The 12,782-nt window shown below is 36.9% G+C and overlaps 1 protein-coding gene across 1 annotated transcript in view; it reads left to right on the top strand.

Annotated features, from left to right (window-relative positions):
- The window catches only part of galt (galactose-1-phosphate uridylyltransferase), a 172,323-nt gene extending 162,614 nt beyond the window's left edge, over positions 1-9,709 (top strand). The window contains exons 13-14 of the mRNA XM_056466316.1: positions 1,393-1,547; positions 9,233-9,709. Of these exons, the coding sequence (XP_056322291.1) occupies positions 1,393-1,547; positions 9,233-9,313 (236 nt within the window). The 3' untranslated portion in view covers positions 9,314-9,709. The remainder of the gene's footprint in view (positions 1-1,392; positions 1,548-9,232) is intronic.
- The last annotated feature ends 3,073 nt before the right edge of the window (positions 9,710-12,782 follow it).

The following is a 12,782-nucleotide window of genomic DNA, read 5'->3' as shown; positions in this document are numbered from 1 at the left end:
GATGGTACTTTCTTTATCATTGTCCTTTTGCATTATGATGTGTATTTTTTTTTTCCAAATACTTTAATAACATTTGTCTTTGTGATCTTTAATTACTTTGTCGACTCTGGAATGGCAGCGACTTAGCCATTGTTTCAGGTTATTATTATTGGTAATCTTTTTTTTTTTTTGCACAGTAATTCAATAGGTTAAAAAAACAATATGTCGTTTTTGTTCATACAATGGGTTCCACTGTGCCATTGGCTTTCATAGTATGGCTTTAATAATAATAATACAATGTTTCACACAAGAAAGATTGCCATACTGGTTTGAAAAATTAAAATTTGAAAATAAAATAGTTCATCCAAAACTTTATATTCAGTCATCATTTTATCACCCTGGTATTATCTAAAGATGTATGCCTTTCTTTATTTTTAATACCACAACGAGAAAAATCCTGGCCTTGTCCAATGGTCCAATTCTATTAGCATTACACTTTGACTCTTTTTTTTTTACTGTGGTAATTTGTGTTCATTTACGTGGAGGGCTCCAAAGTATATCCTTTAAAATGTAAATCTACACACAATCCAACATGTTTTTTACTGTATTATTTGTTATATATGTGTGGTAAAATGTGTTCTATGGAGATAATTAATGTTTTTATTTACTTCTGAATCTTTATTGTTGCGCTTTAATTACGTTTGACCCTGGTACTTTCTTTATCATTGTCCTTTTGCATTATTATGTGTACTCTATTTCAATATACTTTAAAAACATTTGTCTTTGTGATCTTTAATTACTTTGTCTGACCCTGGAATGGCAGATATTTAGTAATTGTTTCAGGTTATTATTATTGGTAATCATGTTTTTAGTTTGCACAGTAATTCAGGTTATACAAACAGTGTGTCACTTTTGTTCATACAATGAGTTCCACTGTGGCGTTGAACCCCATAGAAATTCATTGTATGGATGGATTTAAAAGATTGACATTTATAAGATTGGCATTCTGGTTTGGAAAGTTTTCTTTTTTTCAAAAGGGATAGTTCATCCAAAACTTCATATTTAATCATAATTTCATCACTCTGATATTATTTAATATTTTATACCTTTCTTTATTTTTAATATCACAAAGAGGAACATCCTGGCCTTTTCTGTTGGTTTGTAAACTATGTTAGCATGAAAGTTTGACTCTTTGTTTATTTACATGGTGACTTACAAAGTATGTCCTTTAAAACGTAAATCACTACACACAATTCAACATTCGTCTTGACGTCTTGACATAGATTTCTATTCTCTATTTATCTTGATGTCTCATAACTTGAGTATGAGTTGAAATGGCATGCAGCACCTGAAACAATGTTGTGTTTATTAGTGTATTATTTGTGTGTGGTAAACGTTGTTGTCTTTATTTAGGAGCACCAACAGGAGGTCATCTGAATGAAGACATGAGCCACTGGCAGCTTCATGCTCACTATTATCCTCCTCTACTGCGATCCGCAACCATCCGCAAGTTTATGGTTGGGTATGAGATGCTGGCTAATGAACAGAGGGATCTTACACCTGAACAGGTACGTTTTCTATGTTGTGTGTGTGTGTGTGCGTGTGTCTGTGTGTTTTGGCGGTGGGGGTGCTGGGGTGTTGATGGGGACAGTGCAGACAATGATATGTTCTAGCCATTAACCCTTTTCACATACTTGACCCTATTAATTTAATTTGTGAGTATATTAATTTATAAATATTCACACATTCATAAATTATTATAAAAAAATAAATAAAAATGAAAATTATATTATTTTATAATATATTATATTATATTGTTGTTTTTGTATTTATTTGAATACCCTATTATTATTATTATTATTATTATTATGTTAATGTTATTATTATTGTTAGTTAGAATAGTCATTTTAAATGATAGTAACAGACTTTTAAGACAAAACATGATAATGATTTAACCAATAAAAGTAAAGAAATTACATGTATTATTGTGATTATCATGATGATGATTATTAATATTATTTTGATTATTATTGTTTTTATTAATAGCATTTTCACTTTCTTTGAATATGCAACTTGCTTAATAATAATAATAATAATAATAATAATAATAATAATAATAATAATGATAATAATAATAATTTATTTATAATAATTGTTCATAAATATACATTTATAAATTCCTATTCATAATAATACTCATTTAATTTTTTATTTAATTTCTCTAATAGAGACCTAAATTTGAGACTAGCCAGCTCTTCTCTCTCTTTAAGCATGCACTTGGCTCTACTCAAATAACAGGAAATAAAAAGAGTGAGCAATGTCCAGTCTGCTCATAAAATCTTAAAACCATTCGGGTCAGGTCACAAGTTCTCGTTTACAGGCAGGATTTGGGCTTCAATTTACCACACAGACAGACCTCCTGATAACATTCTTCCTCAGACTCAGAACCATTTTATCTCTCTTTCCACTACATTTAGAGTTTCCACTAAGCTCTAGCTCTCCAATTATACCCAGTTCAACACCCCAGCTGTTGATAACCTCTTACTTCACGCCAGGTTTTCATGACCCGCCACATTTAAAAACCACAGGTTATAAATGGCTTTTGAAGTCTTTTCCTGTCAGACTTTTTAATAATTGCCTACTGAGGTGACTTCTCTTGTTTACCTCCAGCTTTCAACAAAGGAGTCTTAAAACGCTCTTATTATGTCACGCTTAACAGTTTGTGACTTCTTCCTGGAGTTTAGCGCTTCAGCGTTATTAGCATCAGCGACGTTCGTTTAATCCACAATGACTGGAATTTCCAGCACTTCCGCACCAACTTCACCTGCTCCATTAATGTGTCCAGTCATGTGGGACTTCTAAGTGTTTCTGTCAGGCTTTTCCAGGCCAGGGTGACCCTTCTGTCAAGAGAAGGAACAGAAATTGAGTCCCCCATTTCCCTGTCTCCTTTTTCTCATCGAGGCCACTAAAGGAAGCAGGATTAGCGCATTACGCTTTTGATTGATGCCCTTCTGGATGTATTGATTGATAGCTTGATCAAATTACAGCCTTCCATCCGGAGGTTGTCAGGACACCGGCCGTCAGCAGCGATCCGTCACGCTGGTCTCTGTCCGATTCAGGTCCAATCAGTAGGCCTCCTCCCGACACCAATCTGAGCCCTTTTCACACTCATCACCAAGCCATTTCCCCCCGAGCTTGTCCACCTGAATGCGGAATTTATCAGCGGGCGTTAAGTGTTATCAGTGCTAAACCAGGACATCAGTTTTTCTCCAAGCTAAACGAGCGAGAATGGTTTGGGTTGTGATAAATTGGACTTGGTTTATCTGTTGACCTGACCTCTGTGTGCCAAGCCCGGATTGCCCTCCGTGGGGAATTCAAAGCCAAGTTAGCATGTGAGCAAACTGAAGTGAGCAGTTCTGATTTACAAGTTCCCAGTGGTGTTATGTAGCCTTTCTGTTATCTTTAATTTGTGTCAACAGTTTTTTTTTTTCCCCTGAAATTCTCCTGTATTTTAGTATAATTTTCCACTATAATCTAATTTAAAGTTAACGTGAAGTGCTTTAAAGTGTGTATTTTAATTTGACGTTTGAAGCAATCTTAAGCGAAACACAAAGAGAGGGTGGGACATAGATTAGCTCCTCCCCTTTAAATAACAGCCAATAGGGTTTATTTTTACCACAGCTCTGTTAGTGAGAGAGGTTGAGCTTAAGCGCATCAAATTAAAGCATCTTGAAAACGGCAGGACATGTCAGGTACTAGAGAGCACTTTATTGGTCAAGATTTGACGAGAAACTGAAGTATGAGGTCACATAAAAAGATTCCATTTAGGTGGAAGTGACAAACTGCAAGCTTTGGATGCTTAAATCAGGTTTAAATATTCTAAATGCGAATTTTGTCACAGTTTTGTACACATACTAGCTTATTGATATCTGTAAATCTAACATACTGATTCATTTTAATTTCATAAGACCTTTAAAGTCCACATAAACAAGAAGTTGCTGCTGAGACTTATTGATGCTTATTGATGCCCCGCCCTCTATATGAGTAGGGGGCAGGGTTTTCTTTTTTTTACGCATCACTCCCTCATAGCAAACTAATGTTAGAGGGGTGTGGTTAATAATATTGTGGCTGAAGCTGTGAAAATGACATCATAATAGAAGGAATGCCACCAGGGCCACCTCCTGGCATGGGCAGGGGTGGGGTGAGCACACCCAAACATCTGTCTTGCCCACCCAATCAAAAAGTCAGCAATATACAAATTAGTTTTTCATTATTTTCTTTGTACGATTTGTGATTTGATAAAAGCAGTAAGGCAGGCTCTGTGTTGAAAAAAGAAGAAGAAAAATGGCGTTGAAAGCCCTGACCAATCATAAAAGAACACCAAACAGTTTAATTGGCTGTAAGTAAGGGGTTTTCACTCGTGAGGCAAGGCTGCTTGGCTTCAGTTCAGTCTGTTACAGCGAATCTGGCAATTCATAAAATCTAGAAATATTTGCTTGCATGTACAATGCATGAATATTTTGTCCCTTTAAAATACTCAGATGCCTCTGTAAAAAATTAGCTGTGCACCAGTAAAAACTTTGAGATACTATTTACATTATATGTCAGTGTATTTATTATGAGTGCTAATCCCACAATAAAGACGTTATTCTCTATGTATAACTGAACCAACGCTGGTGAAAATGATGTAGTAGCTTAATGAAAACAAACTGACGCATGCGCGCAGAAAACCATTCACACGCACCTCACGCACCAGTCCTGCCTCACACACCAGTCCAGTCCACCTCACGCATCAGACATGTTGCTCTGCTCTCAGTGTGAATCCCAGTTGTTAACATGCACATCGAAAATTGTGAATCCGGCATAATGGCCTTTCATGCAGAAGTGAGAGCAAGTAGACAAAACTATAGTTTAAACAATATGATGATGATCTTATTTTGACTAAACATGCTATAAAGCAGAAACATGCTATAAAGCAGTGGGAGTATATATACTCACTGCGCCACCATGACGCCCCTCGGTTAAACATAATTTGGGAAATATAAAAAATAAATAAATACACACACACATATGAGGGCTAATAATTTTAACTTCAACTGTATTTAAAATTCTCAAATGTGGCCACTCACTACAGTCATCTCTCTGTCTGAAGCCCCTTGCGCACAAGCACATATTCATCTGGCGATTATTGCCAGGCATTACATGTTTCTTCACAGGGCCGTTGAGGGTAATGCAATGGGTGCTTTTTAGCATCACGACTGAATGGCTTTGGTTGGTAATATCGTGCTGAAGCTCTGGGGTGATTTAATGTGCTGTAACATTTATTATGGCTTTATGAATGCGGCTCTCCTATGGTGAGCCCAGCTGCCAGTGTTTATGAGACTGACCTCTCACTCAATGGCGGCTACAGCCTTGAATTAAACAGCTCTGTGACTGAAAGACTGGATCTGGAAATGACAGAACTGTGAAGTCGCTTCATCTCAGCCTCACAGGCCCGTGCTTCAGGATAATGAAAGAACGAATGGTCAGCTGGTGGTTCCATGAGTCTGCCATCGCTCAAGCCTTTTACTCACACAGCGTCTCTATCAGCTTGCCTGTACTGTAAAAAGTGATTAGTTGACTTTACTTAAAAAAACTGAGTAAATTCGTTGCCTTTTATAATTCTTAAGTAAACAAATTTTGTACCTAATTATAAAAGTTAAGTCAATGGGTTTACTGACTTTTTCAAAGTAACTAATCGCTTTTTACAGTGTAAGGGATTGTGGTGGGCAATGATTTCGTAAAAAAATAAATCACGATAAAACACATGGTTTTTGCTTTGAATAATCATGACTAATTCAATTAATTATTGACTTGATGCACATATTTATTTTAAAACTACTAGTCAGTGTTTCCTCTATGATTTTTTTCCAGCTGTGGCGGCAGACTCTGTTGGGCCTTTTACACAGATCTACCAACTACCTGTGGGGTTATTTCATTGACAAATGTCGTGAGTGCAGTATTACAAGTCGAGATCGCATTCATGTGAATCTCTGTCCTCGAGCGCCGATTTCCTCTGTTCGTGCACAAAGCTTCTTGCGCGCCCTTAAATATACGCTGCTCAAGTACACATTTTCTTGTGTGCACTCAAATAAACTGCTGAAGTGCAATTTAGTGTGTTTATGTATAAACTCCAGCAAGATAAAGTCATTGTATGCAGAGCCATAGACCTTTATCTATAAATAAAATATAACTTTGGAAACTGTGTTCATCATAACTGATAGCTACGTCGTGTTTGCTGGCATCACGCACCTGTCGGTCAGTCAGTCAGTCAGCACGTCACCTTAAAGGATTAAAGAAATAATGTACAGCACTACTACGTTTACAGAAAAGTTTGTGCTGTTGTAATTCACTTACCTTTTAGTACGTTTTAGTGTAATCACATCCCGCTATAAAAAAAAAGTAACAGTGACTGAATGTTTTGAATGAGAAGCTGTAATGTAGCCGTGACGGGATGACTATGTGAGAGTTGCAGAGAGCTAGCTGATGGCAAAAAGTTAATAGAAAGTCGAAGGCAAAATTATTAGCCTTCCTGTGAAATAATTTTTCTCATGTTTTCCAAGAGATGTTTAACAGAGCATGGACATTTTTCACAGTATTTCCTATTTTATTTAATTCTGGAGAAAGAACTTTATTAACAATTAGTAAATATTATAAAATGATTAGTACAATATTGTGTATTGTCAAAATAAATAAATTACAAAATAACAAAATAAATTAGTTATTAGAAAGTAGTTATTAAGATTATTTATTCATTCCTTTTCTTTTTGACTTAGTCCCTTTATTAATCTGGGGTCGCCACAGTGTAATGAACCACCAACTTATCCAGCATTTGTTTTATGCAGCGGATGCCCTTCCAGCTGCAACCCATCACTGGGAAACACATATACACTTTATTAAGATTATTATATTTAAAAATACGTTGAAAACATCTTCATTAAACACTTCATTATACACAGTCTTCGTTAAAAAGCATTTGAGGAATATTTGAAGAAGAATTCAATTTCACTATAGTTGTGAATAAGTAAAATTTCACTTAAGGGGTAATAATTTTGTCTTATATATTGTAAATCTCAGCTAAACTTTAATTAAATTAAATTAAATTAAATTTAATTTAATTTAAAGAGCCCATATTATGGGTTTTTGAAAATGCCCTTCCATGTAGTGTGTAACACAGCTCTAAGTGAAGTGAAATATCCAGCTAAGGCTTAAATCTGTAAGTGTACAGTGTTTAAAACTATTGATTCATCTATAAAAGAGTCGACTCATAGTGCTTCAAACGAGTCGCCTTGATAACGAGTCATTAGGTGTTTCGCGATGACGCAGCCACGAAACACAAGCCTCGCCAGTAGTTACGCTCGCAAACCAGGGAGATTTGAAACCTGCGGCCCCGCCCACTAACACAGAAAAAACACTAGACACACACACACACAGACGCCGCCGGTCGAATGAAGTCACGCTGTGCTCAGATGGATAATATTGACAGTCTCTACCCAAAGATGAGTTGTTAACCTGGTACAGTACACGCGGTTACTCTTTATATTCTCTTATCACATGTAAGCCACGTTAAAAACGCGACGCATGCCGCTTTGTTTACGGATTTAACGTTAAAGGCTTTTGTGAGCTCGCGTTCCACTGCCGTTTGTCGTTGCTATGGCGATCGATCGTAAGCTAGGAGACTCGTGTCACTTTCCCTAGTTCTTCTGAGGAGCGTTGTGTGTGTGTGTGTGTGTGAGAGAGAGAGACAGACTCGAGTCGCTTTCCCTAGTTTTTCTGAGGAGCGTTGTGTGTGTGTGTGTGTGTGTGTGAGAGAGAGAGAGAGACTCGCGTCGCTTTCCCTAGTTCTTCTGAGGAGCGTTGTGTGTGTGTGTGTGTGTGTGTGTGAGAGAGAGAGAGACTCGAGTCGCTTTCCCTAGTTTTTCTGAGGAGCGTTGTGTGTGTGTGTGTGTGTGTGAGAGAGAGAGAGAGAGAGAGAGAGAGAGAGACTCGCGTCGCTTTCCCTAGTTCTTCTGAGGAGCGTTGTGTGTGTGTATGTGAGAGAGAGAGAGAGAGAGAGAGAGAGAGAGAGACTCGCGTCGCTTTCCCTAGTTCTTCTGAGGAGCGTTGTGTGTGTGTGTGAAAAAAGCCTTACACTATGAAGCGCGTGTGCACTGTGACTACTTTTATATGGTTGATTACCAGCTGGGCATTTCACTCTGTCTCGTGCTGAAGCCTGTCACTGTCGACCAATCGCAGCAGGCTGTCATCGGTCCAATCAGCGCAGATTAGCTTCGCGCTGAGGAGGGGGTTGGGAACAAATGAATCGCTGAACGATTCATGTGGGAGTCGTTGGGATAATTAGGTAAAATAAATGCAGGTTATAAGACCATCAAAGTGTTTTATGACCTTGCATGCATATTAGACTGTTGTTGGAGACCCTTACAACCTAAATATGACCCTATTTCATGTATAATATGGGCTCTTTAATTTAATTTAATTTAATTTAATTTAATTTAATTTAATTTAATTTAATTTAATTTAATTTAAAACCAAAGCTCAGTGCTGGGAAACACCCGCCTACTTTTATTCAGTAGGGATTTTGCCATTTTCTTTAAACATGCAGCAGAGTAGAGTTTTCGCAAATAAATAAAGCAGCTATTACATGACACTAGTAAATTCTTTTTAAAAAGTATGTTACAATTATATCAAATGGGGGCAGCACTGTGGCTCAGTGGTTAGGACTGTCGCCTCACAGCAAGAAAGTCGCTGGTTCAAGTCCCTGGGCCAGTTGGCATTTCTGTATGGAGTTTGCATGTTCTCACTGAATTGAGAGTACTTTATAGTTCCTAGCCATATCGACCTAGAAAAAAACAACATTTCTTCTGCTCATTCTCTTAGTACACAATGGAACTGCATAAGTCTCAATCTTTAAATAGGAAAATGATCAAAACTATTTATATTGTTTTGAGCAAGATGCTAATGGTCTAATCCACTTCAATGGTTTATGCTAAGCTAAGATAAAAATGCTCCCACCAGATATGTCGATTGACTAATAGATTCAAAACTAAACTGTTTAACTCTAGGGAGTTGTAAAATTTCCCCAAAAGTGTTCTATTCCTTTAAAACTTCTCCATAACTTTTGATCAAAAGTACATGTGGTAAATGTTCAGTCTGAGCTTGAGTTCACTCAGTCAGAATCTTCTATTTCTTTGTCTTTCTCTCACTCTGTTCACAGGCTGCAGAACAGTTAAGGAAGCTCAGCGAGGAACATTATAAGGTGAAGAAAGCAGAAGGTAAAAGCGGAGTGGAGAACTAAAAGACTGTGACCTGTCCACCACCTTCTGTGTCCAATGGCCAGATAATGAGAACATAAAACTGCAAGAAACAGATGGAGCCATTAGACGACTCATCTGTTTTAGTGCAAAGAGTTGAAGATTTCAACTAACTACTTTTTTCTTGTTTTCACATTCAGGTTTAAAGTTAAAATTGGCTCCCAAGTTTTCTGGTTAGGGCCCCCAAGGCCAAAGCATATAAGCTGGTAATTGCTCTGTTGAAAGCCAATGTGATTTTTCAGAAAGAAGTTTGAAATGACAAGTTGTAAAATTTACAATGTGCTGTTTCTATAGATATAATGACCTCTGTTTGTCCTCTATGGGAATTTTGGAATTTAAAATTATGTTAATACTTTCAAGGAATAAAGCACAGACACTGATTATAATCAGGGCTGTCCGGTTATATTTTCTTTCTTTCTTTCTTTCTTTCTTTCTTTCTTTCTTTCTTTCTTTCTTTCTTCTTTCTTTCTTTCTTTTTCTTTCTTTCTTTCTTTCTTTCTTTCTTTCTTTCTTTCTTTCTTTCTTTCTTTCTTTCTTTCTTTCTTTCTTATATTAGTGATGGATTAGTGATGGTTACAGTATAGCATTTATGCAAATGCTAAAAACACACTAGCAACCTCCTAATACATTCTACCAACTGCCAAGCAACAACCTAGGAACCACCTACTTAGCAGTTATCTAAAAATGCTCTCACAACTACCCAAAATACATTAAAAAACATATATCCACACTTACCAACCACCCAGAATATATTATAAACCACATATCAATACTTTAGCAACCTCTCAGAACAAATTAGCAACTCATCAGTCATTGCAGCTACAGTTTTATGTCAGTGCAACTGCTAAAGGTACACTAGGAACCTTCCAGTACATTCTACCAACTACCTAGCAACAAGCACCCTAGACACAATATTTATCAACAGCTTACCAACCACCGACAATGCAAAAGAAACCATATATCAACATCTTAACAACCACTCAGAACAACATAGAAACCCATAAAGACATTGTAGCTACATCTTTGTGTCAGTGCAACTGCAAAGACACACTAGCAACACTCCGGTACATTCTACCAATACTTAGCAACGACCTATAACTTATCAGTTGTCTATTAATGCCCTAAAACCACCCACAACAGCCTAGAAACCCTAACCACCAATAATTCAATTAAAAAAAAACACATATCAGCATCTTAACAACCACTCAGAACAACATATAAACTCCTGAAGACATTATAACTACAGCTTTATGTCAGTGCAACTGCTTATGGCACGCTAGCAACCCTCTGGTACGTTCTACCAACTACCTAGCAACAACTTATAACTTATCAGTTGTCTAATAATGTTCTGGCAACTACCTAAGACACCCTAAAAACAATATATATCAACAGCTTTCCAACCACCAAGAATGCAATAGAAACCCTATATCAAAACCTTAGCAACCACTCAGTACAATGTAGAAAGTTCAGAAGACATTGTAGCTACATCTTTACGTAAGTGCAACTGCTGATGAATAGGCCCACACGGAATCTGCGTGCACAGAAATTCGCAGATTTTTAGCCCATTATTGGGTCTATTTATTTACTTGTGTAAATGTATATTCATTTAGTTTTTTTTTATTAATTTCAGTAATATTGTTGACTGATATTAAAATGTTCATATGATTCATTTATAATACAGTTTGGAAACATTTTCTATCTTTTAGTAGATATATTATATGAGAGACTTCTAATTGGATTTGCATTGTAAACATTAAATAAAAATTAAAAAGGTATTATTTTTTATTTCATTTATTACATTTTTATTTATGATACTGCCAAAATCAATCTGCATAAATCCGCAGATTTTTTACAACATTCTGTGCAGAAATACCAAAAAATGTCAGCAGATTTCATCTGGCCCTACTTATGACACACTAGCAACTATCCAGTACATAATACCAACTACCTAGCAACAAGCTCTAACTTACTAGTTGTTCTATAATGCCCTGGCAACCACCTAAATCACCCTTGGAACTATATATATATATATATATATATATATATATATATATATATATATATATATATATATATATATATATATATATACATCAATAGTATACATCTTAGAACAGCATAGAAACACTTGAAGACATTGTAGCTACAGTGTACTCCTGGACGCACTGCTTTATGTCAGTGCAACTGCTTAAGACACACTAGCAACCTCTCACTATATTCTACCAATTGCCTAGCAACACTTTAGCGACCACTAAAATCAACAGATAGTAACAACCACTGAACACTGTTAAACCACAGATTTTTTTCAATACAATTCAATTCAGTGCGATCCATGTTTATTTCTATAGCGCTTTTACAATGTAGATTGTGTCAAAGCAGCTTAACATAGAAGTTCTAGTAAACTGAAACAGTGTCAGTCCAGTTTTCAGAGTTGAAATTCAGTTTAGTTCAGTTCAGTGTGGTTAAATGTTCATTGCTGTAAGTACAAACACTGAAGAGCTAATCTATCGATGCACAGCTCCACAATTCCTAAATCAAGCAAGCCAGTGGAGACATTGGCGTAAAAACAAACTTCACCAATTGACGAAAGTGAAGAAAAAAAAAGCCTTGAGAGAAACCAGGCTCAGCTGTGCAAGACCATTTCTCCTCTGACCAAACATCTTGTGCAGAACTGTAGTCTAGGGACTGAAGCCTGGAGAACGATAAACATCCATCGTGGAAAAGCTTCAGGTGAGAGTAGGTCACTGGCGGGTGTTCAGGCTGGCCTACAGGATCAATGCAAAGACTCGTCTGGCACTGGGGTTTTTCAGGAATCAGTCTCATGCTCTCCATAACCACCACAGCATCTGCTCAGGATACGGCCTGGTCCAGGATTATGGAGACCTTGGCATCATTTTTTCACAGGTCTTTCAATGGCACTGCATAGTCTCTAGAGGCCTCGGGATGAGTATCCTCAGGTGGAAATGGAGAATAAAGAAATAATTATCTTAGCTGCAGTTCATAGTGTATTTATACAACTGCATTATGGAGAACTCCAGGGCTCGGTACTTAGACTATTATTGTTTACAAAAGCACCTTTCACATAGTGATACTGGTAAATATGTAAATATGTGAATGACTTTACTGGTGAATTCAAAAAAGCGGTGTTCACACAGGCATGGACATTCCTGAATTTTTCCGGAAAAGACCATTCACACATCCATTCCGAAATACCAGTAAATTCTGACATCATTTACCAGATATGAGCTCTAAACGGCTGCACTTGTATTTGTAAACATTTGACTACATTACAAACTCTGTGGATGGATAAGTATTGTGAACAACTTCGATGAAAACATGGAGGTACACTTTTGCATGTCGAGATGTACAGTACATTTATGTGTGTGTTGGTGCTCACTGTAGCACTTCTTCACTTCACGTGCACTCGCGTCAAGCGCCTGAAGCAGAGCTTGA

Source organism: Danio aesculapii, chromosome 10, assembly GCF_903798145.1.
Source record: "Danio aesculapii chromosome 10, fDanAes4.1, whole genome shotgun sequence".
Lineage (NCBI taxonomy): Eukaryota > Metazoa > Chordata > Actinopteri > Cypriniformes > Danionidae > Danio > Danio aesculapii.
This window is presented reverse-complemented; position numbering and strand designations above follow the sequence as displayed.